The 26,840-nt window shown below is 51.8% G+C and overlaps 1 protein-coding gene across 2 annotated transcripts; it reads left to right on the forward strand.

Annotated features, from left to right (window-relative positions):
- Window positions 1–1,361: 1,361 nt before the first annotated feature.
- On the forward strand, window positions 1,362–12,424 carry PRRG3 (proline rich and Gla domain 3). Of its 2 annotated transcripts, none has more exons than XM_029067486.1 (5): window positions 1,362–1,456; window positions 4,121–4,432; window positions 6,900–6,938; window positions 7,991–8,151; window positions 8,914–12,424. In XM_029067486.1, the coding sequence occupies exons 3-5, from the start codon at window positions 6,932–6,934 to the stop codon at window positions 9,421–9,423; spliced, it is 678 nt and encodes a 225-aa protein (XP_028923319.1). In that variant the 5' UTR covers window positions 1,362–1,456; window positions 4,121–4,432; window positions 6,900–6,931; the 3' UTR covers window positions 9,424–12,424. The 2 variants fall into 2 exon arrangements, with proteins under 2 accessions (XP_028923319.1, XP_028923320.1); XM_029067487.2 differs by lacking the exon at window positions 1,362–1,456 and adding an exon at window positions 1,581–1,609.
- Window positions 12,425–26,840: the final 14,416 nt, after the last annotated feature.

The raw sequence follows: 26,840 nt of genomic DNA on the forward strand, positions 1-26,840 counted from the left end.
TATTGTATCTACCCCAGTGCTTACAACAGGGCTCGGCACATAGTAAGTGCTTAATGAATACCACAGTTATTAGTAGTATTATCGTATCTACCCCAGCGCTTACAACAGTGCTTGGCACATAGTAAGCGCTTAACGAATCCCATAATTATTAGTAGTATTATTGTATCTATCCCAGCGCTTACAACAGTGCTTGGCACATAGTAAGCGCTTAAATACCATAATAATAATTGTTATTATGATTGTATCTCCCCCAGCGCTTGGCACATAGTAAGCGCTTAAGAAGCAGCGTGGCTCAGTGGAAAGAGCCCAGGCTTGGGAGTCAGAGGTCATGGGTTCTAATCCCGGCTCGGCCGCTTGTCAGCTGTGGGACTTTGGGCAAGTCGCTTCACTTCTCTGTGCCTCAGTTCCCTCATCTGTAAAATGGGGATGAAGACCGTGAGCCCAACGTGGGACCACCTGATTCCCCTGTATCTCCCCGGGCGCTTAGAACAGTGCTCTGCACATAGTCAGCGCTTAACAAATACCACCATTATTATTAACCAAGACCATCCTAATAATTATTATTGTATCTCCTCCGGCGCTTAGAACGGTGCTTGACCCAGAGGAAGCGCTTAAATACCATAATAATAGCTATTATTATGATTGTATCTCCCCCAGCGCTTGGCACCTAGAAGGCGCTTAAGAAATCGCATCCTCCTCCTTCTCATCCCGCTCTGGGGCCGGCGGGCGGGAGCGCGCGCGCGGACACCCCCCCCCCCCCCGCCCCGCGCGTGACCCCCCCCGCGCGCCCCCCCTCCAGCCCCGCTGCCCGCTGGGAGTTGTAGTTCCCCACGCCCTCCGGCCCCTCCCGCCCCGCCCTCCGGGAGGAGGCCCCGCCCCCTGCCCTCTGATTGGACGGTGGGGAGGAAAGCGCGGCGGGGGGCGGGGCTTCGGGCGGGCCTCTGCCCCGCCCCCTCCTCCCTCCCCCTCCCTCCTCCTCCCTCCCCCTCCCTCCTCCTCCCTCCCCCTCCTCCCTCCTCCTCCCTCCTCCTCCCTCCTCCTCCCTCCCCTCCCCTCCTCCTCCTCCTCCCTCCTCCTCCCTCCCTCCCCCCTCCCTCCCCCTCCCTCCCCCTCCCTCCCCCTCCATCCCTCCTCTTCCCTCCTCCTCCCTCCTCCCTCCCTCCTCCTCCCTCCTCCTCCCTCCCCTTCCCTCCCCTCCCCTCCCCTCCCTCCCCTCCTTCCCCTCCCTCCCCCTCCTCCCCTCCCTCCCCTCCCTCCCTCCTCCTCCCTCCCTCCCCCCTCCTCCTCCCTCCCTCCTCCTCCTCCCTCCCTCCTCCTCCTCCCCCTCCCTCCCTCCTCCTCCCTCTTCCCTCCTCCCCCCTCCCCCCTCGGCTCCCGGCCCGGTCCGGCCCGGCCCGCCGGGTCCCCTTCGGGGCTGCGGGATGGTGCGGGCAGCCGCCCGACGGACGACGAGCAGGTGATGGAGAGCGCGGGGTCCGCGGACGGAGGAGCTGCCTGAGACCCCCACCCCCGCCCCCCCCGGCCACGGCCAACGGCCGGGGCGCCAGCGGAGCCGTCCGGGGGCGGGGCCGGGGTCCGGCCCGGGATGGGGATGGCGGTGAAGAATCCAGTAGGGATGGGGAGGGGGATGGAGGGACCGGCCCGGGATGGGGAGGGGATGGAGGGTCCGGCCCGGGATGGGGAGGAGGCTGGGGGTCCGGCCCGGGATGGGGAGGAGGCTGGGGGTCCGGCCCGGGATGGGGAGGAGGCTGGGGGACCGGCCCGGGATGGGGAGGGGGATGGAGGGCCCGGCCCGGGATGGGGAGGGGGATGGAGGGCCCGGCCCGGGATGGGGAGGGGGATGGAGGGTCCGGCCCGGGATGGGGAGGGGGATGGAGGGTCCGGCCCGGGATGGGGAGGGGGATGGAGGGTCCGGCCCGGGATGGGGAGGGGGATGGAGGGTCCGGCCCGGGATGGGGAGGAGGCTGGGGGTCCGGCCCGGGATGGGGAGGAGGCTGGGGGTCCGGCCCGGGATGGGGAGGAGGCTGGGGGACCGGCCAGGGATGGGGAGGGGGATGGAGGGTCCGGCCCGGGATGGGGAGGAGGCTGGGGGTCCGGCCCGGGATGGGGAGGAGGCTGGGGGTCCGGCCCGGGATGGGGAGGAGGCTGGGGGTCCGGCCCGGGATGGGGAGGAGGCTGGGGGTCCATCCCGGGATGGGGAGGAGGATGGAGGGTCAAGCCCTGGATGGGGTCCACCCTGGGATGGGGAGGAGGCTGGGGGTGGGGAAGGGAGGCTGGATCCAGCCCGGGATAGGGAGAAGGCTGGAAGGTCAAGCCCGGGACGGGAAGGAAACTGGAGGGTCCATCCCGAGATGGGGAGGAGGATGGGGGTCCGGCCTGGGATGGGGATAGGGGAAGGGCTGGATCGTGCCACCGGGGAAGAGGCCGGGAGGTAGCGGGTGGATAGGGCAAGTGCCTTAGGGAGGGGGAACAGAAGGGACCGTGGATGGGCTGGGGGCGGGGGAGGGAAGGACTCCGGGAGCACGGAATAACAATAATAATAATGATGATGATAGTAGTAGTATTTGTTAAGCCCTTACTATGTGCCAGGCACTGTACAAGGCGCTGGGGTGGAAACAAGGAACTCGAGTTGAGCACAGTCCCTATCCTGCATGCGGCTCACGGTCTTAATCCCCATTTTATAGATGAGGTAACTGAGGCCCAGGGAAGTGAAGTGACTTGCCCAAGGCCACACAGCCGGCCAGTGGCGGACCCGGGATTAGAACTCGTGACCTGACTCCCAGGCCGGTGCTCTATCCACTACACCGGGTGGGTGGGAGCTACCGGAGGGAAGGGGCGGAGGTGCACGGTGGGGGAAGACTGGGCCGAGGAGTGGAAGGTTGGGAGCGATTTAGGAAAGAAGCAGCAAACGCAAGGGAGGAGGGGTCGAAAGGTCGAGGTGGGTTAAGGGGAGGAAATCTGGGGGAGGGGAAACGCGGGGACTGGGATAGATGGGATGCGAGAGGCGAGAGGATGAACTTGGTAACGGAGGAAGAGTCGGAGGCACTTGGAAACCGGATTCCCTCGGAGAGGAGGTCGAAGGGTTGGATGAAAAAGTGGGATGGCGAACGAAAAGGCCGGCCTTAGAGGAATTAAGGACGTTGAAAACGAGGTTTGGTAGTAGGAACGAAACAACGAAGGCGGATTGACCAGTGAAAGGGCCATGGTCTGTGGAGTTTTGCCCGGGCATCTGCATGGAACCAGAGGTGGTTTCGATGAGGGGGTGTTGAGTGGGAAGAGAAAATGCAGTTTCAGGGATGTCCAGCGGGGAGAGAATAGATTCCCCAGAACTGATGTTTCCCAATTATTTTGGAGCCGCGGCGTCACTGGGCGGGTTCGTGAGTCATGAGATTTGGGGAGCCAAGGGATTTCTTTCATAGTATTTCTGTTCTGAGTGGTCAAAGGGAAAATATTGCTCTGATCTTTGTGAAGCCGCACCGGGGCTCCATCCTGCGACCCCAGATGCCGTGAGGCGTATCTACTTGTTGTAGAACATCCCCCCCCGTCCGAGTTTCAGAAGATCCCTCCTCGGGGAGTTTAAGATCTCCGGCGTGGGCCGGTGTCTGCCTTTATTCCCTGTCTGCGGGGATTTAGCCGTATTGAAAGATGTCCTCGGCGGCCGCCGGCCTCTGTCATCCGCCCGGCACCGTCCCCAGAGGGAGGGGACTCGCGAGGTCTCCTTAAGACATATGTATGTCTGACTGCAGCAGCATTTCCTTCCCTATAACCCTCACGCCTCGTCATTGTTGCCATAGCAACCCCCCTATTGATGGCGTATTTATAGTGGAGGAAAACACTGAGTTTCGGGAGGCAGGGGGAGGTGGAGATGGTTAACGGGGTGGATGTTGAGACTTGCCGGGGTTTTCTGGTTCGTCTTAGAAGAATGAACCGGTGGCTTCTGGCAGAGATGAACATGTGCAGTGTTTGAGCGTGAGTGCGTGCACGAAGTTGAGTTCAGTGAATTTCAAAGGGGACTGGTAACGGCTATGAAAACAGTAGCACATCCCTTACGCTCATCAATGAACGATGGTTACGTGTCGCACTGTCGTCCACAAACTTTACCCTTAACCTTTCTTTTCAGACATTCCCAGAACTCGCTTCTTCCGGCATCATCGTGCCGTCACGCACCTCTTCACCAAAGCCCACCTCCACATGTCGGTTGCTGCTGCTGCTGCTGCATGTCGGCTCTGCCGGCTCTGAGGAACTGCTGAATCTGGGCTGGGAAACGGTGCCGGAGGACTGTTCCATTTTCTCCTCTCGTGAACGTTCGGGCACCGTCACTCTTTGGATTGAAATCAGTCCGACCTTCCTCCCCGGCCCTGGACGCGCTCTCACACCTGCTCCCCTCGAGCGTCCCGTTCATGGTTCCAAGTCCTCTTGCTCTGACCTGCAGGTATTTATTTGCTGCAGCCAAGCACTCGGGAAATTCCAGCGCCAGAGTATTTTATTTTTAGCAGTTGGGGGTTCTTGAACAACGTCTTCGAGGTTTTACTAAGAGATGTAAATGATCTGTGTCCCGCAGGCTGGGTGGGAACTGTGGAGTGAAACCGGGCGGGAAGCTTGGTTTGGCTAGCGTGCAGAGCAAAGAAGATAGGCAGAGGAGGAAGCAGAAGTGATTTTGCAACCCAGCTCACATTAGAAGGGATAGCGAGCCTGTGTAGACTCTCACTTTGACTGGCTTTAATTTCCTATTAGTATTTTGTTCTTCTTGTCTTCTGCTAGCACCTCCGTACCCCCAAATTAGTGGCAGATGTCTGGTTTTAAAAGATGCACCAAAACTAAGCTGCTGTTCCTTTTAAACTCACTATTCCTTATCCTGCTGTGTTGGCGTGTTTCCAAAGGAGCATTTTAACTCAGACTCTTTACTTCCAATACCCAACCCACACCCAGTCAGCGTCTCCAGGATCTGGATTGGCTAAAGGAGGGCTTGGTCGTATTGTGAAGAGGAATTTGACTCTGAAGTGTGAGGGTGGAGAGGAGATTAGAGTAGATTTGCCCTGGCCTGGGGGTGCCTTCTGTGGGTGCCTTCTGTCACTCGGGTCGTGTATTTGTACGGCACTCAGTGGCTCCAGAGCACTTTTGAAGGAGATCATTGTTCATTCATTCATTCGATAGTATTTATTGAGTGCTTACTATGTGCAGAGCGCTGGACTAAGTGCTTGGAATGGACAATTTGGCAACAGAAAGGGATAATCCCTGCCCAATGACGGGCTCACAGTCTAAACGGGAGAGACAGACAGCAAAGCAAAACAGAACAAAACAAAAACAAGACAACATCATCAAGATAAATAGAATCAAGGGGATGTACACCTCATTAAGAAAATAAATAGGGTAATAAATAATCTATACAAATGAACACAGTGCTGAGGGGAGGGGAGAGGAGCAGAGGATGGGGGAGCAGAGGGAAAGGGGTGGCTCAATCTGGGAAGGCCTGTTGGGAGAGGTGAGGTCTTAGTAGGGCTTTGAAGAGGGGAAGAGAGTTAGTTTGGGGGACGTGAGGAGGCAGGGCATTCCAGGAGAGCGATAGGACGTGGACCAGGGGTCGACAGTGGGACGGGGAGCATGAGGCACAGTGAGGAGGTGAGCGCCAGAAGAGCTGAGTGTGCGGGCTGGGCTGGAGAAGGAGAGGAGGGAGGTGAAGAGGGAGGTGAGGAAGGAGGGGGCCAGGTGATGGAGAGCTTTGAAGCCAAGAGTGAGGAGTTTTTGTTTTGTGAGAAGGTTGATAGGCAACCACTGGAAGTTTACGAGGAGGGGAGTGGCATGCCCAGAGCGTTTCTGTAGGAAGATGATCCGGGCAGCGGAATGAAGAATAGACTGGCGTGAGGAGAGACAGGAGGAAGGGAGATCAGAGAGAAGGCTGACACAGTAATCCAGTCGGGATATTATGAGAGCTTGTACCAGCACGATAGCAGTTTGGATGGAGAGGAAAGGGCGGATCTTGGCGATACTGTGAAGGTGAGACTGGCAGGTGTTGGTGACGGATTGGATGTGTGGGGTGAATGGGGTGAATGAGAGAGCCGAGTCGAGGACGACACCAAGGTTGCGGGCCTGTGAGACCGGAGGGACGGTTGTGCCGTCCACGGTGACAGGGAAGTCAGGGAGAGGAAAAGGTTTGTTCTAACAGAGGGCATCTGTTGGGGAGGGTGCCATGGGCTACCAGCTTTATTAGAGGGCACTGACTGAGATAGGCTGTTGGGAGGGGAAGTTATTGGGACAGAAGCAGTGAAAGTTCTTTTATTACGATATTTGTTAAAGCACTTACTATGTGCTAGGCCCTGTACTAAGTGCTGAGGTAGATACAAGTTTATTAGGTTGGACACAGTTCATGTCCCACATGGGCCTTAATCCCCATTTTGCGGATGAAGTAACAGAAGTCACCCAACAGACAGGTGGCAGAGCTGGGATTACAACCCAGTTCCTTCTGGCTCCCAGGCCTGTGCTCTATCCATTAGGCCACCCTTCCGGGTACCTGGGCCAACTAAGACTGGTTGCCCAGGTCACACAGTGGTGAGGGCCATCTTCCCCACATAGTCGGCACCTAAATCCCGAGCACCCCGTGTCGGGGAGAGGATTTTGGGGCCCCAGCTAGGGCCGGGGAGCCTCCGGAGAGAGATACGGTGCCAGTCAGGACCAGGGGAAGAAAATTCAGAGTGGCTCAAGGGAAGAGGAGTTGGCCTGAGGAGGCAATGCCGTTTGGTTGAACAGACCTGTGAAGGACATTAACGAGATCATGATTTCCTGGACTGGCAGGGACGGCCCAGGAGCTCTTTCCCTGGATCAGTCTGGGAGGTGAGGTGGGAGCCCGGAGTGCTGAAGGAACAATGCTCACCAATACTCAATGCTCCTTTCTTCTTCCACAGGTAGGCAAGGAGCCGTATCTCAGTGAGGCAACATGGCAAGTGAGTAGTTATTGATTTGGGCCTGAGGAGCAGCATGGTGCAGTGGAAAGAGCACGGGCTTGGGTGTCAGAGGTCGTGGGTTCTAATCCCGGCTCCGCCCACTTATCAGCTGTGAGACTTTGGGCAAGTCACTTCGTTTCTCGGTGTCTCAGTTACGGCAACTGTAAAATGGGGATTAAGACGGTGAGCCCCACATGGGACTACCTGATAACTCTGTAGCTACCCCAGCACTTAGAACAGTGCTTGGCACATAGTGAGCACTAAACAAATGCCATTATTATTATTATTATTATTATTATTATGAAGAACGCAGCCAGGAGCACTGGGCTATCGGTGCATAGTGATATTTCTTAAGCTCTTACTATGTGCCAAGCACAGTACCAGGAGCTGGGGAGTTACAAGATGATCAGGTCGGGCACTGTCCTGTCCCACATGGGGCTCACAGTCTAAGTAGGAGGGGGAACAGGTATTGAGTCCCCAATTTAAAAGATGGGGGAACTGAGGCACAGAAAAGAGAAGTGACTTGCCCAAGGACACCCAGCAGGTCAGTGACAGAGCTGGGGTAATAATAGTAATAATAATTGTAATATTTGTTAAGCACTTACTGTGTGCCAGGCACTGTGCTAAGCTCTGAGGTGGATACAAGCAAATCGGATTGGACACAGTTCCTGTCCCACATGGGGCTCACAGTCTCAATCCTCATTTTACAGAGGAGGTAACCGAGGCCCAGAGAAGTGAAATGATTTGCCCTAGATCACACAGCAGACAAGTGGCGGAGCTGGGGTTAGACCCTTTTGACTCTCAGACCCGTGCTCTCCCCACCACACCATGGTGCTTTCCATGGGATTAGAACCCGGGTCTTCTGACGCCCAGGCCTGTGCTCTTTTCACTAATCCACGCTGCTCCCCTAGTTTGGTTTGGTGGCCACTGTCATTTCCCCAGTAAATCTATTATGCATTCCTGCACCCGCTCACACACGCGCCAACATTGGAATTTGAGGGCCCCGCGTCCCGAACCTCGTCTGATTCCAGCCTGGCTCTTTTCCCTTGCAGTTTTCCTGGCGGCCCAGAAAGCTCATTCGGTTCTGAGACGCTTCCCAAGAGCCAATGGGTTTCTGGAAGAGTTCCGGCAGGGGACCATCGAGAGGGAGTGCATTGAGGAGATCTGCAGCTATGAGGAGGTCAACGAGGTGTTTGAGGACAAAGAGCAAACGGCACGTACCACCTTTGATGGGAGGGATGGGGGGCGGGCCTAGAGTCCCATCTTAGGGGCAGCGGGGAACACCAGATTGGCATCAGGAGATGGGGGATGGAGAGGGGGGATGACTCCTGGAGATTGGGCACTTCAGTACCTTCCTTGGCTTCCTTGCCAGCAGTGTCTTCCAAGAGTCACTTGGGCCCTGGCTCCTCCGATTCATCAGACGTGGAGTGGGGAAGAAGGTGGGAGTTGCTCCCATGGGCCTTTAGAGGAAATCTGAAAGACTCTGAGAACCACTTCCAATTCTGGGGCTACTAAATGGGCCAGATGGTGGCTGGGGAGGTCAGGTAGGGAGGCATAATAACGATTTTGGCATTTGTTAAGCGCTTACTATATGCCAAGGTAAACGCTGCGGTAGGTACAAATAATCACATTGGATACAGTCCCTGTACCACATAGGGCTCACAGTCTAAGTTGGGGGAATAACGGGTGTTGAATGCCCATTTTGCTTATGGAAAAACTGAAGCCCAGAGAAGTTAAACGGCTTGCCCTAGTGACAGAGCTGAGGTTAGAACCTTGGTCCCCTGTCTCCTAGAACATGGTCTTTCCACAGGGCCAAGTTGAAGGTAGGTTTGCGAGACTCCCTTATTCCCGCTCCCCTTCCTCCTCCTCCTCCTCCTCGTTCTCCTCCTCCTTCAATCCTCTTGCTGTCTCCCCCGCTCCTCCCACCCGGAGTTATCCCCCCAGGCCGTGAATGGCGTTTGTGTTCGGATTTCAGATGGAGTTCTGGAAAGCGTACCCGAACGCCGTCTATTCCGTCAGGGACCCCGGGCAAGGCTCGGATGCCATGTACGTGGTGGTGCCTCTCCTCGGGGTGGCACTCCTGATCGTCATCGCTCTGTTCATCATCTGGAGGTGCCAGCTGCAGAAGGCCACCCGCCACCGCCCGTCCTACGCCCAGAACCGGTACCTCGCCAGTCGCCCGGGCCGCAGCCTCCCCCGCGTCATGGTGTACCGGGAGCCGGCCCACAGCCAGGTGGAGGCCGGCGGCCGGGCCCCGGGGGAGGGCCGCGGCGGGGGGGCCGGGGCAGCCCCAGAGAGCACCCTCTGTGTCCCCGAGCACTCGACCTCGGTGCTGTCCAGACTGTCCAGCGCCACCCCTCCCCCGTCCTACGAGGAGGTGACCGGCCACCCGGAGAGCGGCAGCGAAGAGACCAGCGTCTCCTACAGTGACCCTCCTCCCAAGTACGAGGAGATAGTGGCGTCCCGCTCCGCTTCGGACAAGTAACGGGGCCGGCCTCGCGCTCTGAAATCCCCGCGGGTGTCCCCTCCTTCTCAGTTCAGCAAGCCGGTGCCACCACAGAACAGCCTTACCCGCCTCGTCGCCAAAACCCGGTCACGATGGCCGGGCCCTATCCCGGTCCCGCCCTGCAGGTGGGGAGCTGGGGCGGGGGAGGAGGGGGCCGCAGTGTTGACCGGAGAGTCCGGCCGGCCGCCACCGGACATGCCCCGGCCCCCAGTTCCCGTCCCGGTGGGTAGCTGAGTGGCCAGCCGCGAGAGCCTGTCTCGCTTCGGGGTCTCCGTGCGTTCGGGGACCCGAGCCCCTGGCACCCCTCCCCTGAGTCTAGCCCACCCTCAAGAGATGAGGGCCTGCTCAGTGCCGAGTTGCTTCCGCCGGAGGAGGAGGGAGTGGGGCGCGGGGGCCGGCGGAGGCCGCGCCGTCAGGGGTGGTGCCCGTGGGCCGTCTGGCGGGGGAGGGGTCCCCGGCAACCGGCTCCGAGGGGTAGGCGGACGTGCCGTTTCCACCGGGGGGGCTAGGGAGAGAAGCGGGTCCCCTTCCCCTAAGTGCCCCAGCTGTCCCCGGCCAGAGTCTTTGTGCGGAACTCGCGACGGCCTCCCCCGAGGAGGACAGCAGCATTGGGGGAGAGTGGTTCAGGGGTGAGCGGCAACGAGAACAATCGTGTGGTAACAGCGTCACTGCCAGCAGGGCCTTCCTGGGCCTCCGGGTCCCCCGGGCTCACACAGCTTCCACTAGCCACCCCCATCCCCACCCGGAGCCGATACCAGACCGACACAGTCCGGGACCCGGGCCGGCATCCCCCAGACTTTTCAAAGAGCTACGACGAGTGGGCCCTTCCGACGTCACCCACGGGCCTCAGCGCCTGAGAGGGAGGTGGTGCCAAAGTTTTCGTTACTCCGGTCTGGCGCTGGTGAGGTCTGTGGGAAGGAAGAGAAGGAGCTGGGGAGGGGAGGGGAGTGATTTTGGTGGTTCACTACTGTGTGGTCTTGCCTATCACACCTGTGTGCGTATTTGCGTGTGTTTGAAACCCTTTCCGTTCTCCAGGAGCTCCTGATCTCAGCACGGCTGTGCACAGGAGGGGAGGAGACTGCCCCATTCAGTTGACTACGGTGTACGAGGCAGTTTGTATCTTTCTTCCTGGTGTGTCTCTCTCTGTATCTCCCTCGTGTCTTTCAGCGCTCTCTCTCACTCTCCTTTGCCTTCTCCTGACTCGTGCCACCCTGCGTGGGAAACGTTTTATTGTGAAGAGCAGAGCGGGGCCGAATGGTGTTTTGTTCTTGGAGGTGGGCACCGCCCGGGGCCCCCTAGACCTTCAGAACCGCAGGAGAACCGGCTCTCGGGTCCGGAGGCTTGGGGGCCAGTTCCGGCTCGGCCCCTAGTTTGGGCAAATCCGTCGCTTTGGGCCTCAGTTTCCCCACGTGGAAAATGAGGCGGATATCCGTCCTTCAGCGGTAACGTTGAATCGGAAGAGGTGGGAACGGGACTCCGAGCTCTCGGGCGAAGGGGTTTAGTTCTCAACCACGGCCTGGGGCAGGTAGGCGTGTGGAGGAGGGAGCCTCAGAGAGGGAGGAGCTTCACTGGTAGGAGTGGCATTGATTGAATGAACCCTGGGGGCAATGCACTATACTAAGCAATTGGGAAAGAGTGACCGAAGCCCTGGACACGCTCCCTGTCCACAGGGAGCTTACGCTCTAGTGAAGCATACCCTCTAATACCTCCTTTCCCCACGATTTTGAAGGGAGATTCCCCTGCCGTGGATCTCGCTGAGCTCTAACCCTGGTCTCCCGCTCCCTCACCTCTCCCACTCTCTTCTTCGTCACTTGCGTGACCTTATTGACCCTCAGTCTCGCCTCCCGAGGGCAGCTCATCTCAAGTGGAGCTCTCTCTGGGCCGGGCGATTGCTTAACCAAGAGGGTGGCCGTCACACTTTTCCTGCAAGCATCTCTGGGTGCCGTCCGAGGGGGCCACTTTGGGAGGCAGGAGGCTGGGCCCGAGCCGATAACGACCTCGCTTAGGGGGTTGCGGCGGCCGGGCCCCCGGCAAAGTGCTGCCGCCTGCTGGGCCGCCCTGAAAAGGCACCCTGTCGGGGACACATCCCTCTCTGTCCTCACGGTGGCGCCCAAGAGCGGCCGTGGCTTGCAGGCTCCTGAGCGGGAATTCTGTGCCAGCTTGGGAAAGAAAGCTCATGGGCCTGGAGCCCCCAGGGCCAGCCAGGTTGGGTGGCCATTCCCACCTTCCCCGGTGGCCTTCTCCCCGGCCTCCATCCCCCCCGGGAAGCCACAGTGCCTCAGACAGCTGCCGGGGGCTGACCGCTGGCGGAGGCCGGGCCCGGCCCCTGTTCTGACCCCCGCACCGGCCTGTGCCAACCCCTGGAGCCTGTGCTCCTGTTTCTTCCTCCGGGACGGTTGAGTCTCTATTTGGCACACGTCCTGAACCGCCTCACCCAGGGTCTGGGAAACGACGCCGAGGAGCTGGGAGGAACCAGACACCCCTCCCTTCCTCCCCTCGCCTCGAGGAACTCTCAAGGGACCCCTCTCAGCCCTTTCATCCCACCCGGGCCTTCTCCGCCGAGCTGCCCGGCAGCCAGAGAAAGTGATGGGGAGCTGGGTGGAGGCAGGAGAGTAGCCAGCGTGGCCCGGCGGGTGCCCGGCCTGCGCTACGGGAAGCCGGCGATGCCCCCGGAACCCACGATCGCTTCCTCGCGGGGCTGGAAGCTGTGGTCGCCGGTGTCCGCCGACGGTAGCCCATCGCCCCGCGGTCCAGTCGATTCACGTTGTGGAGTGGAAGTCTTCGTGCCGTAGACCCAGGGCATCGTCACGTTGAAGGTGTCTGTTCAGGATAGACACGTTTTTCACACGGTGCATGTTTTGACACCCCCCCCCCCGCCCCCCGTGGAAGAATGCCGTGTACATATATTTAAAACCGTGTGGCTTTATATGAAAGTCTATTTGATACACTGTTTAATAAGAGCATCTGCACTAACTCTGAAGTGCCCGGGTTCTCGCTGTTTTCATTTGGTGAATGGCTGCCGTCTCCCCCGAATCCCAGACGATCGGGAAACCCTGAGGGATGCGTCCCGTGGAAATGTCTGCCTCCAAACAGGACACGGGCCACAGGGAAGTGGATCCTTCCCGTGGGAGGCAGGGACTGTGACCATCCTGATTTGCTTTAATCTCCCACGGTGCTTAGTTCAGTGCTTGGCACATAGGGAGCGCTTAACAAATACTATCATAATCATAATAATTAGTTTATCTACCACAGTGCTTAGTTTAGCACATTGTAATGATGATGGTATTTGTTAAGCGCTTACTATGTGCCAAGCACTGTTCTAAGTGCCGAGCACTGCAGTGGGAGAGTAGTGAGGTGAGGTAGGAGGAGTCAAGGTCATTGGGGCTTATTTGGCCGGCTTGACCACCACCTCCTGGTTCCCGCCCCAAGCATTTAAGCTTCTTAGTGAAGTGGGTCACCTTATTTTTCACTGGAATCCGCAGGGTGTGGCAAGATCTTTTAAATCATCCCTTAAATGGTCTATTTCTGGACTGGAAACCCAGAATTTTTAACAAACGAAAAAAATCTAAAACAAATGGTCCCCTGGGGTCTATGCCTCAGAAGCATGACACATCCAGTTTCTAAGCAACAACAAGGTTAGCTTGCGCCCTTGGTGGTATAGACACAATGCACAACAGCTTGAGGGGGTGAAACCGAAAGCCACCTCACCTCTACCATAAAGAGCTCTCTCGGTCCTCTTCCCAGAGACCCCCTACTCCCTGAGAGAGCGTCGCTCAGCTCACTCTATGTTCCGGGTTGGCTACCCCAGATGGGATCCTGGAGGCAGGCCGGGAGATTGGCTCTCGTCGAATGGTTGGGGCTAGGTTCTTTTTGCCTTCCCCACAACACCCACTAAAGCCCAGATCCTCCATCCCTCCACCCCTGCCTCCCCATTTCTGACCTCTCCCACCCCTGCTGGTGGTGACTTAATGGGGGTGACTATCCTAGGTTTCCTCTGGAGAGTTAGACACGGGAGCCAAATGCTCCCTCACCTCTCTCCCCCGTGCCCACACTTGCCAGACAACAAGAGGAGGCTTCCTGCCCAGCCAAAAAAATCTGAGGAACTCTTCACCACAGTTATTATGAAACAGAATCATGCCCAGACCCTAGGATTAAAAACGAATCCCCACCCGCTCGGTCTTCACCTTGCCCAAGCGGTAAGGGGTCACTGAATTGTGTTGGAGGATTCAAGTGAAAGGAGAAGCGAAAGCTCAGCCAGAAAATTTTTCTAACAGAAAAAGAAGAGTGCACCTTAATTGGGTAGAACTTTTTACAAGAGAACTCCTAACCCTCAAAATAAGGTGGGGTTAATCAACAAGTTTATAAGTAAATTCATTGGTTGCTAGTAACTGGTTGTAGTCGGCGTGCTTTCACAACCCATTCCTCTGACAAAGATCTGTTAATCAGAACACGGCCCGCCCTTCGTTTCCTTCCGTGGCTTCCCAACAGTTGACTGTTCCAGCGTTTGATCATCCACCAACTTTACCCTTGTGTTGCCCCCAAGGGCAGATATTCCTAATAACAGTCAGAATAGAGAAGCAGCGGGGCTTAGTGGATAGAGCCCGGGTCTGGGAGTCAGAAGGAGCTGGGTTCTAATCCTGCCTCTGCTGCACATCTGCTGGATGACCATGGTCGAATCACTTAACTTTTCTGGGCCTCAGTTACCTCATCTGTAAAATGGGGAATAAGAATGAGAGCTCCATGTGGGGCAGGGACTGTGTCCAACCTGATTAACTTAAACCTTCCCCATTGCTTGTCAGCTGTGTGACTGTGGGCAAGTCACTTAACTTCTCTGTGCCTCAGTTACCTCATCTGTAAAATGGGGATTAAGACTGTGAGCCTCACGTGGGACAACCTGATTACCCTGTATCTACCCCAGCGCTTAGAACAGTGCTCTGCACATAGAAGTGCTTAACAAATACCAACATTATTATTATTATTATTATTAGAACAGTACTTGGCATATATAATAAAAGCTTAACAAGTACCAATAGAAGACCGAGAGCCCCTTGTGGGACAGGGACCAACCTGATAGGTTTGTATCTACCCCAGTGCTTAGTACACTGCCTGGCACATAGTAAGTGCTTATCAAATACCACAATTATTATTATTGAGAGCCATCAAACCCCTAAGCCCTCCCATTCTTTGCGATCAATGAATCAGTCACATTTTTCAAGTGCTTACTATCTGCCGAGCACTGTACTAAGTGCTTGGGTGAATACAGAATTGTTAATAATTATTAATTATTATCGTTTCAAAAGAGTTGGTAGAAACAATCCATGCCCATAAGGAGATACAAAGACCTGAAGCTCCCCAAACTTGTCCCTTGGATGTTTCGCTCTTTCTCCGACTGAATTAGGTAAGTGGTGAAAATGAGTATTTATTGAGGGTGCAGTCAATCATTTATTGAGCACTGACTGTGTGCAGAGCACTGTACTAAGCACTTAGGTGAGTACAATGTGAGAGAGTTGGTAGACATTTTCCCTGGTGCACTGTAGTAAGTGCCTGGGAAAGCACAGCTGGAGGAAATGATATGTTCATTCTCTGCCCACAAAGTGCTTTATGTTCTGATGGCAGGGGTGTGGGGAAGTGATGAGACCTGGAGCTGAGGTAGAAGAAATTGTGGTTTCTGGGAGAGAGAGAGAGAAAAAAAAAGAAAGAAAGAAAAAGAAAGAAGGAAAGAAAGAGAAGACGGAAAGAAAGAAAAGAAGAAAGTTCTGTACCTCATTTTGGACTTTAGCAGGTTGCAAGATCTTCAAATTCTGTGTTGCTTCAGGATTTTCCTGGGGTCTGAAAAGAAACAGAATGAGAGAAGGAGGTGTTCCCATTTCCTGCCTATTATTCCCGGTGATGAACTTGGCAGTTTATATTCAGGTAAGCTTTGTATGGTGTTTTGTGAAAAATGATTTGTTTGAAAAGAACCTGTAAGTATCCCCCTGTGGGCCTCACTACTGTGTATACTGCTGGGTAAACTATTCCCCAGGGGGACCAGGGTCCTTCTTGCCCTGAAGGATGGGGTGGAGGCCGTCCTGTGGGGCCAAAAGCAACCCGGCCGGCCGCTAAGGAAACAGCCCAAGACCATTCAGGGTAGAAGGAGAAATCAAGGACCTCTGTCCCCTGCCTCCTATCCTAACTCCTCTCCCTCTACAACCCAGCCTGCTTGCTTCGCTCCTCTAACAGATCTACTCACTGTACCTCAGTCTTGTTTCTCTCTCTGTCGTTACCTTGTTCACGTCTTCCTTCAGCCTGGAATTCCCTCCCCCTTCACATCCTGCAGACCATTCCTCTCCCCATCTTCGTAACCCTTTTATTATCGATTTTATTTGTTCATTCAATCATATTTACTCATTCTTTAAATCATATTTATTGAGTGTTTACTGTGTGCAGAGCATTGTAATAATAATGACTGTATTCTTTTAAGCGCTTACTACCTATCAAGCACTGTTCTTAGTACTGTGGTAGATACAATCTAATCAGGTTGGACCCGGTCCCTGTCCCACATGGGGCTCACAGTCTTAATCACCATTTTACAGATGAGGGAACTGAGGCACAGAGAAGTGAAGTGACTTGCCCAAGGTCACACAGCAGACAAGTGGTGGAGCCGGAATTAGAACCCAGGTCTTTCTGACTCCCAGGCCTGTGCTTTTTCCACTAGGCCATGCTGCTTCCTTGGCTTCCTTGCTGTTCCACTGTACTAAGTGCTTGGGAGAGTACAATTTAACAATAAACAAATACATTCCCTGCCCACTATGAGTTTATAATCTAGAGGAGACAGGCATTGATATAAGTAAATAAATTACAGATATCGTTATTATTAATGTTGGTATTTGTTAAGCGCTTACTATGTGCCGAGCACTGTTCTAAGCGCTGGGGTAGACATAGGGGAATCAGGTTGTCCCACGTGGGGCTCACAGTCTTCATCCCCATTTTACAGATGAGGGAACTGAGGCACAGAGAAGTCAAGTGACTTGCCCACAGTCACACAGCTGATAAGCGGCAGAGCTGGGATTCGAACTCATGAGCCCTGACTCCAAAGCCCATGCTCTTTCCACTGAGCCACGCTGCTTCTCTAATTATTGTTATTAATAACAATAATTATTATTATAGTAAGCACTTACTATATGCCAAGCACCGTACTGAGCACCGGGGCAGATATAAGATCATCAGGTTGGACACAGTCCCTGCCCCTCCTAGGGCTCACAGTTGAAACAGGAGGGAGTAAGATTTAATTCTCATTTTAGATGAGGAAACTGTGGCACATAGTTCAGTGACTTGCCCAAGGTCACACAGGAAACATATGGCAGACCTGGGTTTAGAACTCTGGTAATTCTAGACTGTAAGCTTTCTCTAAGCCACAAACTGGTTGTGGGCAGGGAATGTGTCTACCAACTCTGCTACAGTAATCACTCACTAAATATGATTGATTGGTTCTCTGAATTCCAGAACTGGGCTCTTTCCACTAGGCCACACTGCTTCTGCTTCTTAATAATAATAATAATAATAATAATGTTGGTATTTGTTAAGCGCTTACTATGTGGCGAGCACTGTTCTAAGCGCTGGGGTAGATACAGGGTCATCAGGTTGTCCCACGTGAGGTTCACAGTTAATCCCCCATTTTACAGTTGAGGTAACTGAGGCACAGAGAAGTTAAGTGACTTGCCCACAGTCACACAGCTGACAAGTGGCGGATCCGGGATTCGAACTCATGACCTCTGACTCCCAAGCCCGGGCTCTTTCCACTGAGCCACGCTGCTTAAACGTATCTCTTCCAGAAGGTCTTCCTTGATGAATCCCTCATGTCACCACCCTATTCCTCCAGTCATCTCTGCCCTTGAGTTCTCACCCCCTAAACATTTCAGGACTCACTCTGCACTGCATACAACACTTATTTACATAGCTTTAAACTCTGTTGCTTCCCCTCTACTTGCAAATTCTTTTAGTGCGATCTCCCCGTTGTTAAATGGTAAACTCCTTTAGGGCAGGGATTGTAGTCTCACTCTGTTGTATTCTCCCAATATGAATTACTGATTATTAATACTGATTAATTGATCTTGACCCCAGAGCACGTCTGCTCTAACCCCCATTGGGCCTCTTGGTATGTGAACTAGCCAGTGGCTGAAATGGGAGGTGGGGAGGGCTTCCTGACTCAGCCTGTGGTTTTTTCATATTCATAGGATAACCTTGACCTGTGGTAGAGACCCTGGAGAAGTAGGGTGGCCTAGTGGAAAGGAAGTGGGGCTGGGAGTCTCAAGGACCTGGGTTCTAATTCTCACCTCCAACACCTGTCTGCTGTGTGACCTCGGGCAAGTCAATTCACTTCTCTGGGCCTCAGTTACCTCATCTGTAAAATGGGGATAGGGACTGGTTCCAACCTGATTAACTGGGATCTACTCCTGCACTTAGAACAGTGCTTGGAACATAGTAAGCACTTAAAAGTACCACAGTCTCCGCTGGAGTTGGCATCAGGCAACAGATTGGTTGGTAGCAGTCTGAAAGCCAGTTTCCTGGATGGTCTCTCCTAGGTGCCTAGAAAGTCAGATTTGAAGACCTGACTAGCTCCCTTTGTTCATACTCCCCGAACCTTTCCCAGCCCCCAGCTCTTATGTACATACCTGCCACTTATTTATTTATATTAATGTCTGTCTCCCCCACCCCTCACCCCCCGGCTGGACTATAAGCTTGCTGGGGGCAGGGAATGTCTGTTTATTGTTGTACTCTCCCAAGCACTTACTACAGTGCTCTGCACACCGTAAGCGCTCAATAAATACAACTGAATGAATGAATCCCTTCCAAAGTGGTGGATTGCCTCTCTCACGGCTCCTAAAACCTAGCCTTGGGATTTGGGTGTCCCAAGGGGGAATATTCGAGCTTTGGGTAGAGGGTGCGAACGAAAGATCTCTGTACAATCTGCTGCACCCAGAAAAAAGGTTTGGCAAGTCCCATCTCTTCGACCTGCCTCTCGTGAAAGCGAGAGGGGTAGTGTGTCTGATTTGGAGGTCTCTGTCTGAAAACAGGGCGGGCTCCGTCGCAGCCTGTCCTCAACAATGCCTCCAGCCTCAAGGAGGAGGAAGTAATAACACTAATCAGAATAATATGACCTCCCACTGTTAGCCCTAGAGATCTTTATCTTTCCAGGCGTACCTTTGAGCTGCCCTGGTTAAAATGATTCTAAACAACGGATAATGAATTCAAACCCCAATCCAAATAATGAAAGAGGAAAAAAAGATTAATCGCCAAACAATAATGGAAGTGTTACATAATGGAAGTCTTATCCTCTGGGAGGCTAAGTGCCAGTAACGAATAAAAGACAGGACAGGGCAGCTGTCCTGAAGTTCTTTTTCCATTCCTAGCACCGCACCATGTTGGGAGGAGGAAAGATTCCTAAGATCTCTAGGCCTCAGTGACCTCATCTGTGGAATGGGAACATTGCCGCCCCAGCTTAGCTAAAGGGAATGCTGAGGGGATGATTAGGGAGCCCCACTAAAGGATCTTGTCTATGAATTCTGAACGAATCCCCTCCATCCTTCCATGGCAGTGGGCCAAGGTATGCTGCCACTTTGCCTGTTCTTATACGTTTTTTTCTTTTTATAATGATATTTATTAAGCAATTAGTATATACGAGGCACTGTACTAAGCACTGGGGTAGATACAAGCTAATCAGGTTGGTTGCAGTTCATGTCTTATGTGGGACTCACCATCTTAATCCCTATTTCACAGATGAGGTAATAGATGGCTCAGAGAAATTTTGAGTTATCCAAGGTCACACAGGAGACAGGTGCCGGAGCTGAGATTAGAACCCAGGTTCTCTGACTCCTAGCCTGTGCTCTTTCCACTAGGCCTCGCTGCCAATGCATCTGTTATGTGTACATGTTTCTACCATTTGGCGCTGGCGGGCATCAGTCCTGTGTTCGTGTTTGGTCTTTTCCCCCCTTAGTTTGTAAACTCCCTGAAGGAAGAGGAGAGGCCTTGCTCTGAAATACCCTCAGCATCATCCCCGGGAGTGCTCCCAGGCTCACTAACACATCATCAATCGTCATCGATGATATTTATTGAGCACTTACTGTGTGCAGAGCACTGTACTAGGTATTTAGGCGTTGGTAGACTGTTCTCTTCCCACAACGAGTTTACAGACTAGAGCTCTAGACATCTAGTATCTAGACTTTGAGCTCATTCGTTCACTTCATTCAACGGTATTTATTGAGCGCTTATTGTGTGCAAAGCACTGTCCTGAGCGCTTGGGAGAGTACAATACAACAACAGACACATTTGGGCAGGGAATGTGTCTGTTATATTGTTATATTGAACTCTCCCAAGTACTTAACTCAGTGCTCTGCATGTAGTAAGTGGTCAGTAAATATGATTAATTGATAGAGGGTAAAGAGACAATAATATAAATAAATGGTTTATCATATATATTTTATAGATGTGTACCTAAGTGCTGTGCAGCTGAGGGTGGGGCTTGTGACTGGCTGACCAATGGCTAGAAAAATCACAGGTGAGAAGAGGTGTGGCTTAGTGGATGAAGCCTTGACCTGGGAGCCAGAAGGACCTGGGTTCTAGTCCCAGACCTGCCACTTGTCTATTGTGTGACCTTGGGCAAGTCACTTCATTTCTCTGTACCTCAATTACCTCATCTGTAAAATGGGGATTAAGACTGTGAGCCTCACATGGGATGACCTGATTACCTCGTATTTACCCCAGAGCTTAGAACAGTGCATGGCACATATTAAGCACTTAATGTGAGCCTGTTTTGGGGTAGGGATTATCTCTGTTGCTGAATTGTACTTTCCAAGTGCTTAGTATCGTGCTCCGCACCCAGTAAGCACTCAATAAATATGATTGAATGAATGAATGAACAAATGCCATCATTAATATTATTATTATTTAACACCTCCCCCATCCTCTCAATCCCTGCAAATACACACTCACCCACATACTCTCTCTCTCTCTTGGACCGGGGAATGGAGAATATGGACTGGACTTGGAGATGGAAGTTCTGGGTGGGGTGTCAGGGGTCTTAGTTTCCCCTCAAGCCTGCCAAATGTGGCTTGCAAAAAGGAAGTTAGGAAATGAAAATTTTAAAGCAGAAGGAAATGTTTTGGCAACCCCTTGGTTAACTCCCAAGATGTCGGGTGGGAGGATGGGGGTGGTCCCTGCCCAAGGCAGCCCCCCACAGACCCTGGGGCCCAGATGGAGGGGAGCCACCAGGTCACCTCTGTAACTAGGCAACACGTCTGTTTCTCCTCATGCAGTTCTAGGGGCACAACCACCCACTGACTGGATTGCCAGGAGGAAGAGCAGCCCCCTCCCTGTCTCCCGGGCAGATGCAAGTCAGTCGTATTTATTGAGCGCTTACTGTGTGCAGAGCACTATACTAAGCATTTGGAAGAGTACAAAATAACAGACACATTCCCAGCCCATAGTGAGCTTCCACTCTCCTGGAATGCCCACCCTGCTCACATCCGCCAAACTAACTCTCTTCCCCTCTTCAAAGCCCTGAGAGCTCACCTCCTCCAATAGACCTTCCCAGACTGAGCAATCCCTTTCCCTCTGCCCTTTCTCCCCTCCCCATTGCCCACTCCCTAAGTGTGCTCTACCCCTTCCCCTCCCCATGGCACTTGTGTATATTAAAATATATTTTTTATTACTCTTTTATTAATGATGTGTATTTATCTATGATTCTATTCATCTATTTTGATGGTACTGATGCCTGTCTACTTGTTTTGCTTTACTGTCTGTCTCCCCCGTTTAGACTGTGAGCCCTTTGTTGGACAGGGATTGTCTCTATCTTTTGCCAAACTGTACATTCCAAGCACTCAGTACAGTGCTCTGCACACAGTAAGTGCTCAATAAATACGATTGAATGAATGAATGAATGAATAGATGGGGAGACAGATATTAATGTGCTGGCTCTCACTGGGGACTTTGAGCTGGGTGGAAGAACTCTGCCCACAGTCCTGCCCCGAAGGCCTGCGTTTGCCAATGCAGGGATCTGGCCGGGGTTGGCTCAATTTCACCCACCCTTTCTAAGCTGTCCTGACCCCCTGCCCCATCTGAAGCCCCCCAGGCCACCCTGGGGCTCAGAGACTTTGAGCCATGGTTATGCAGAGAATGCAAAGGATGTGCTTGTCTGGAATCACAGAGGAATGTCGCTGTGGGCAGGAAGCATGTCAGCCAGCTCCGTTGTACTCTCCCAAGCATTTAGTACAGTGCTCCGCACATAGTAAGCACTCAGTAAATACTACTGATGATGATGATGGATGCATGTGAGGGTGCTGCACTGGTGGCAGCAAAGCTGCCCCGCTCCCATGCTGCCGCACCTTTTTTTTTAAATGGTATTTGTGTGTGCCAAGGGTTGTTCTAAGTCTTGGGTTTGATGCAAGTTAATCAGGTTGGACACAGTACGAGTTTCACAGCCTAAGCAGTAGAGTGAACAGATGTTGAATCCCCATTTTACGTTGGAGGAAACTAAAAAGCTAAATGACTTGCCCAAGGTAACACAGCAGGCAAGTGGCAGAGCTGGGATTAGAACTCAGGCCCCCTGACTTCCAGACCCTTGCTCTTTCCACTAGGCTACACTGCTGCATGGGGGTGTGCAAGGGTCCTTTGCACAGAGGTCCCAGTGCCTGACGTATGGCAGCGGGGTGGAGGTGGAGGGTGGAGGGTGGATGAATCTCCCCAACCCGTGAAAAGTCGAGGAAGTGGCTACAACAGCATGGCCTAATGGATGGAGCATGGACCTGGGAGTCAGAAGGACCTGGGTTCTAGACCTGGCTCCTCGACTTGTCTACTGCGATACCTTGGTCAAGTCACTTAACCTCTCTGTGTCTCAGTTAACTCATCTGTAAAATGGGGACTAAGACTCAGAGTCCCATGTGGGATGGGGACTGTGTCCAACCTAATTAGCTCATATCTAATAGTAAGTAAGTACATGGTAACTACTTAACAAATACTACAATTATTATTATTATTATTACAATAGCAATAATTATTGCTATTTCTTATGGCATCTGTTAAGCACTTACTATGTGTCCAACACTGTTCTAAGCGCTGGGGTAGATACAAGTCCCTAGGTTAGTCACAGTCCCTGTCCTGCATGGGGCTCATAGTTTAAATAGGAAAGAGGACAGGTATTTAATCTCCATTTTACAGTCGTGGAAACGGAGGCACAGAGAAGTGAAGTGACTTAATAATAATAATAATTATTATTATTTACCCAAGGTCCAAACCAAGCAATTGACAGAGCCAAGAATAGAACCCAAGTCCTCTGACTTCCAGGCCCATGCTCTTTCCATTAGGCAACACTGCTGCTATTGAGCCGATTTCATCCACAACTGGTGAAGAGCAGTGAATAGCTCTCTAGCAATAATGTTACCTTCCATAGGAGTAACTCCAAGGAATACCACATAGTTTGTACTTTGTCTCACGAGTTTCTTTGTCTCTCAGGTGTTTTCACTGCAGAAAAGATGTTTAGGGCCTTTAGACAGCTAAACAGGTAAAGTGACACTATTTACCAAAATTCATCCTTTCTTTGCTGCATTACTTTTCTCCTTTCAGTCAGATTCTCTTTTTACACATTACATTTCTGTCCTTGCTAACTTGAGAAGAACAGTAAACACAAATACGCCTGTCCTATTTCCTTCTTCACTTTCTCCGGTCCATTTCCTCCCCTTTAGGACTTTCCTCTCGTTCTGTAAGATTTGGAATGAAGCTGCACTCACATGCTTTGGGGTACAAACTTGGGAATACTTTAGAAAGAAAGCACAAGTGGTCTTCCTTTATGAGATGCTTGGAAAAAAATGGACTGAACAATGAACTATTTTAATAGAGTACCACTTACAAGAACACCGCATCCAAGGTCAGGCTGGCCCAGTGGCATACCCACTGGGCAAATCCTGGGGGCAACCAGATGAGATACCCTGATTGCTTTGGGTGCCACTGACCTCAGAGTGGCTTTCTTGAGGCAAAGTGCTGTTCGGAACCAGCTGGGGGCTGGCAGAAGAAAGAAAAAGAATTTTGTCTTAAGACCTCCACCCCATCAGATTTCCTGGTAATGATTTTGCCATAAGTCTGGCCCTTAATAACCCCAAGTCAAAAATTATTTCTATGGATTATTTAGTCTTGTCATCTTTTCCTAAAATATCCACTATTGCTACTGTCACACAATGCTTAATTTTCCCTCCCACCCCTTACCAGGTTTTTATTATCCCGTATGACATTTACTTACAACAGAATCCTGATGTCCAGCAATAATAATAATAACTGTGGTATTAGTAAAGTGCTTACTATGTGCCAGGCACTGTACTAACCACTGAGGTGGGTATGAGGTGGGTACGAGCAAATCGAGTTGGACACAGTCCCTGTCCCATGTTGGGCTCACAGTCTCAATTCCCATTTTACAGATGAGGGAACTGAAGCCCGGAGAAGTGGAGTGATTTGCCCAAGGTCACATAGCAGACAAGCGGTGGAGTTGGGATTAGAACCCATGGCCTTCTGACTCCCAGGCCCATGCTCTATCCACTATGACTTGTTGTTTCTCACTACACCTTGCTGTTTCAACAATCCCATGCCCAAGTCCTCTGTTAGAAGTTGCTACAATGCTTTTGTTACAGGGCTTCCACCATTCAGTTAAAAAACAATCAATGATATTTACTGTGAACAGAGCACTGTACTAAGCATTTGGGAGAGTGCAGTATAACAGAGGTGGTAGATACGTTCCCTGTCCTTAAAGAGCACTCTTGCCCCCCTCGCTAAGCCTACAATCAGTCTGGGACAGTTTAACCTCTTCTATGTGGAAACTCTTTGGTTTCCTGCAATTGAGTCCAGGACATTGTGATTTTCCCATGTGGGACAGGGGTTGTGTGTGATCTGATTCTATTGTATCTACCTCATCACTTAGTCCAATGTTTGCACAGTAAGTGTTTAACAAACAGTGCAGTGATTATTATGGCTTCAGAATCTCACTGGGAACCTCTGCAAAAGGCTTCAATCCATGGCAAATTCTGTATAAAATTCAGACAAGATCCCCCGTTCTTAGAGACAACTGGTTACTTCCTCAAGAGTTGAATCCTATTTTCTGACAGAGACTAGTGTTTCCTTCTGTCAAGAACAATTAGTGGCTGGATCTTCCCAAACTCTTCTGTTTCTTGCCTGCTTCCTCAGTCTCTGAATATATCCCTCCCAAACTCTCCCAAAACCTTTAAATTTCTTCCAATATGGTCCCGGCTTGTCCCTTTTGTCTTTCAGAGATGAGATATCTCTTCCTTGCATCTCTTTAGTACATCTGAAGATAAAACTTGAATCTAACAGCTTCTTTTCATTTTCAGAGTTATCTTGATCTTTAATTTGATGTGGAAATTTCTCCTCCCTTGTTCACAATGTTGATATTTTCAAATAATTATAATGATAGCTATGGAATTTGTTAAGCAATTGTGAGCTCATCTTGGGCAGGGAATGTATCTGTTTACTGTTATATTGTGCTCTCCCAAATGCTTAGTACAGTGGTTTGCACACAGTAAGCACTCAATAAATACAGTTGAATGAATGAATGGTGGGCTAGATACAAGATAATCAGGTCAGACACAGTTGCCTCTCCCCTACCCCCTAAGCTTCATGGTTTAAATAGGAGTGAGAACAGGTATCAAATGCCCATTTTATGGATGAGGAAACTGAGGCACAGAGAAGTAAAGTGACTTTCCCAAGGTCACATTGCAGGCAACTTGCAGAGTCAGGATTAGAACCATCACTTCTAAAGCCGTATTCTTTCCACTCAGCCACATTGTTTCTAAGGTTGGTATTTCTTAAGCGCTTACTATGTGCAGAGCACTGTTCTAAGTGCTGGGGTAGATACAGAGTCATCAGGTTGTCCCACGTAAGGCTCACAGCCTTCATCCCCATTTTCCAGATGAGGGAACTGAGCCACAGAGAAGATAAGTGACTTGCCCAGTCACACAGCTGACAAGTGGCAGCGCAGGGATTCGAACCCATGACCTCTGACTCCCAAGCCCGCCCTCTTTCCACTGAGCCACGCTGCTTCTAGTTGGCTGTTTTTGTGGTAGGGGTCTCCGAAACTCCCTCTGTTCCCTACACTGCTTCACTTCACAGCAGATGATTAGAGAAGCAGCGTGGCTCAGTGGAAAGAGCACGGGCTTTGGAGTCAGAGGTCATGAGTTCGAATCCCAGCTCTGCCACTTGTCTGCTGTGTGACCTTGGGCGAGTCACTTCACTTCTCTGTGCCTCAGTTACCTCATCTGTAAAATGGGGATGAAGACTGTGAGCCCTACGTGGGACAACCTGATTCCCCTGTGTCTACCCCAGCGCTTAGAACAGTGCTCTGCACATAGTAAGCGCTTAACAAATACCAACATTATTATTATTATTATGATTATGCTTGTAAATTTAAAGGTTTTCCTCCAATCCTGAGCATCCCGACAAGAGGGAAGGGCTAACTGCCTTTAGACGGTAAACCCTCTAGACTGTATGTAAGTTTGTCTCTAGACGAGTTAGCTCGTGTGGGCAGGGAATGTATCTGTTATATTGTACTCTCCCAAGCACTTAGTACAGTCCTCTGCTCACAGTAAGCACTCAGTAAATACGACTGCCTGCCTTTTCATTCATTCAATCATATTTATTGAGCGCTTACTGTGTGCAGACCACTGAACTAAGCACTTGGAAAGTAGTTCAGCAACAGATACAGACAATTCCTACCCAACAACAGTCTCACAGTCTAGAAGACATCATTGCTTTGTCTCTTTCTGATACCTGCCTCTTTCTGTTCCACCTATTCAATTCATTCCACTCCAATGTCCCTGGAAAAGCCAGCATTCCTATACGTAGGGTATTTTGCTTGGCTCCATACAGAACGACACAGAAGATCACATTCCCGGCCTCAGGGAGCACTTATTCTAAGAACATAAAGTACATATTTACACAGGAATAGGAAGACTAGATAGGGGTACTGACGACAATGGTTGGATTTCCATTCCAGAAATTCTTAAACGGGTCAACAACTTTCTCTAGAGACAGGAGGTGGGACCATAGGACCCTTGAGAATCCTCCAGTTCTAGGGTTTTCTCAAGAAATTTCAAGCACAGCTGCAGAAAAAGAGGTATCGACATTCTTACTTATGCTCTGCTTTGGCTAATTCTTTGATCATTTTTCTAAAAAAGAGTTCAGCTCACGTCTCCCCACTCCTCGAGAAACCTCCGATGGTTGCGGTGCCACCTCCACATCAAACGGAAATGTCTTACCGTCGGCTTTAAAGAACTCAATCGGCTCGCCCGCTCCTATTTTACCTCGCTGATTTTCTACTACAACACATCCCACGTGCTCCTCCAACGCTCCTCTACTCACTTTAC

The sequence above is a fragment of the Ornithorhynchus anatinus genome, chromosome 6, assembly GCF_004115215.2.
Source record: "Ornithorhynchus anatinus isolate Pmale09 chromosome 6, mOrnAna1.pri.v4, whole genome shotgun sequence".
Classification (NCBI taxonomy): Eukaryota; Metazoa; Chordata; class Mammalia; order Monotremata; family Ornithorhynchidae; genus Ornithorhynchus; species Ornithorhynchus anatinus.

Bases quoted from the DNA above. Each gene is read 5' to 3' on its own strand.
- PRRG3 (XM_029067486.1), top strand. The intron at 8,152-8,913 runs GCACGTACCACC...TTCGGATTTCAG, and splicing joins TTGAGGACAAAGAGCAAACG to ATGGAGTTCTGGAAAGCGTA.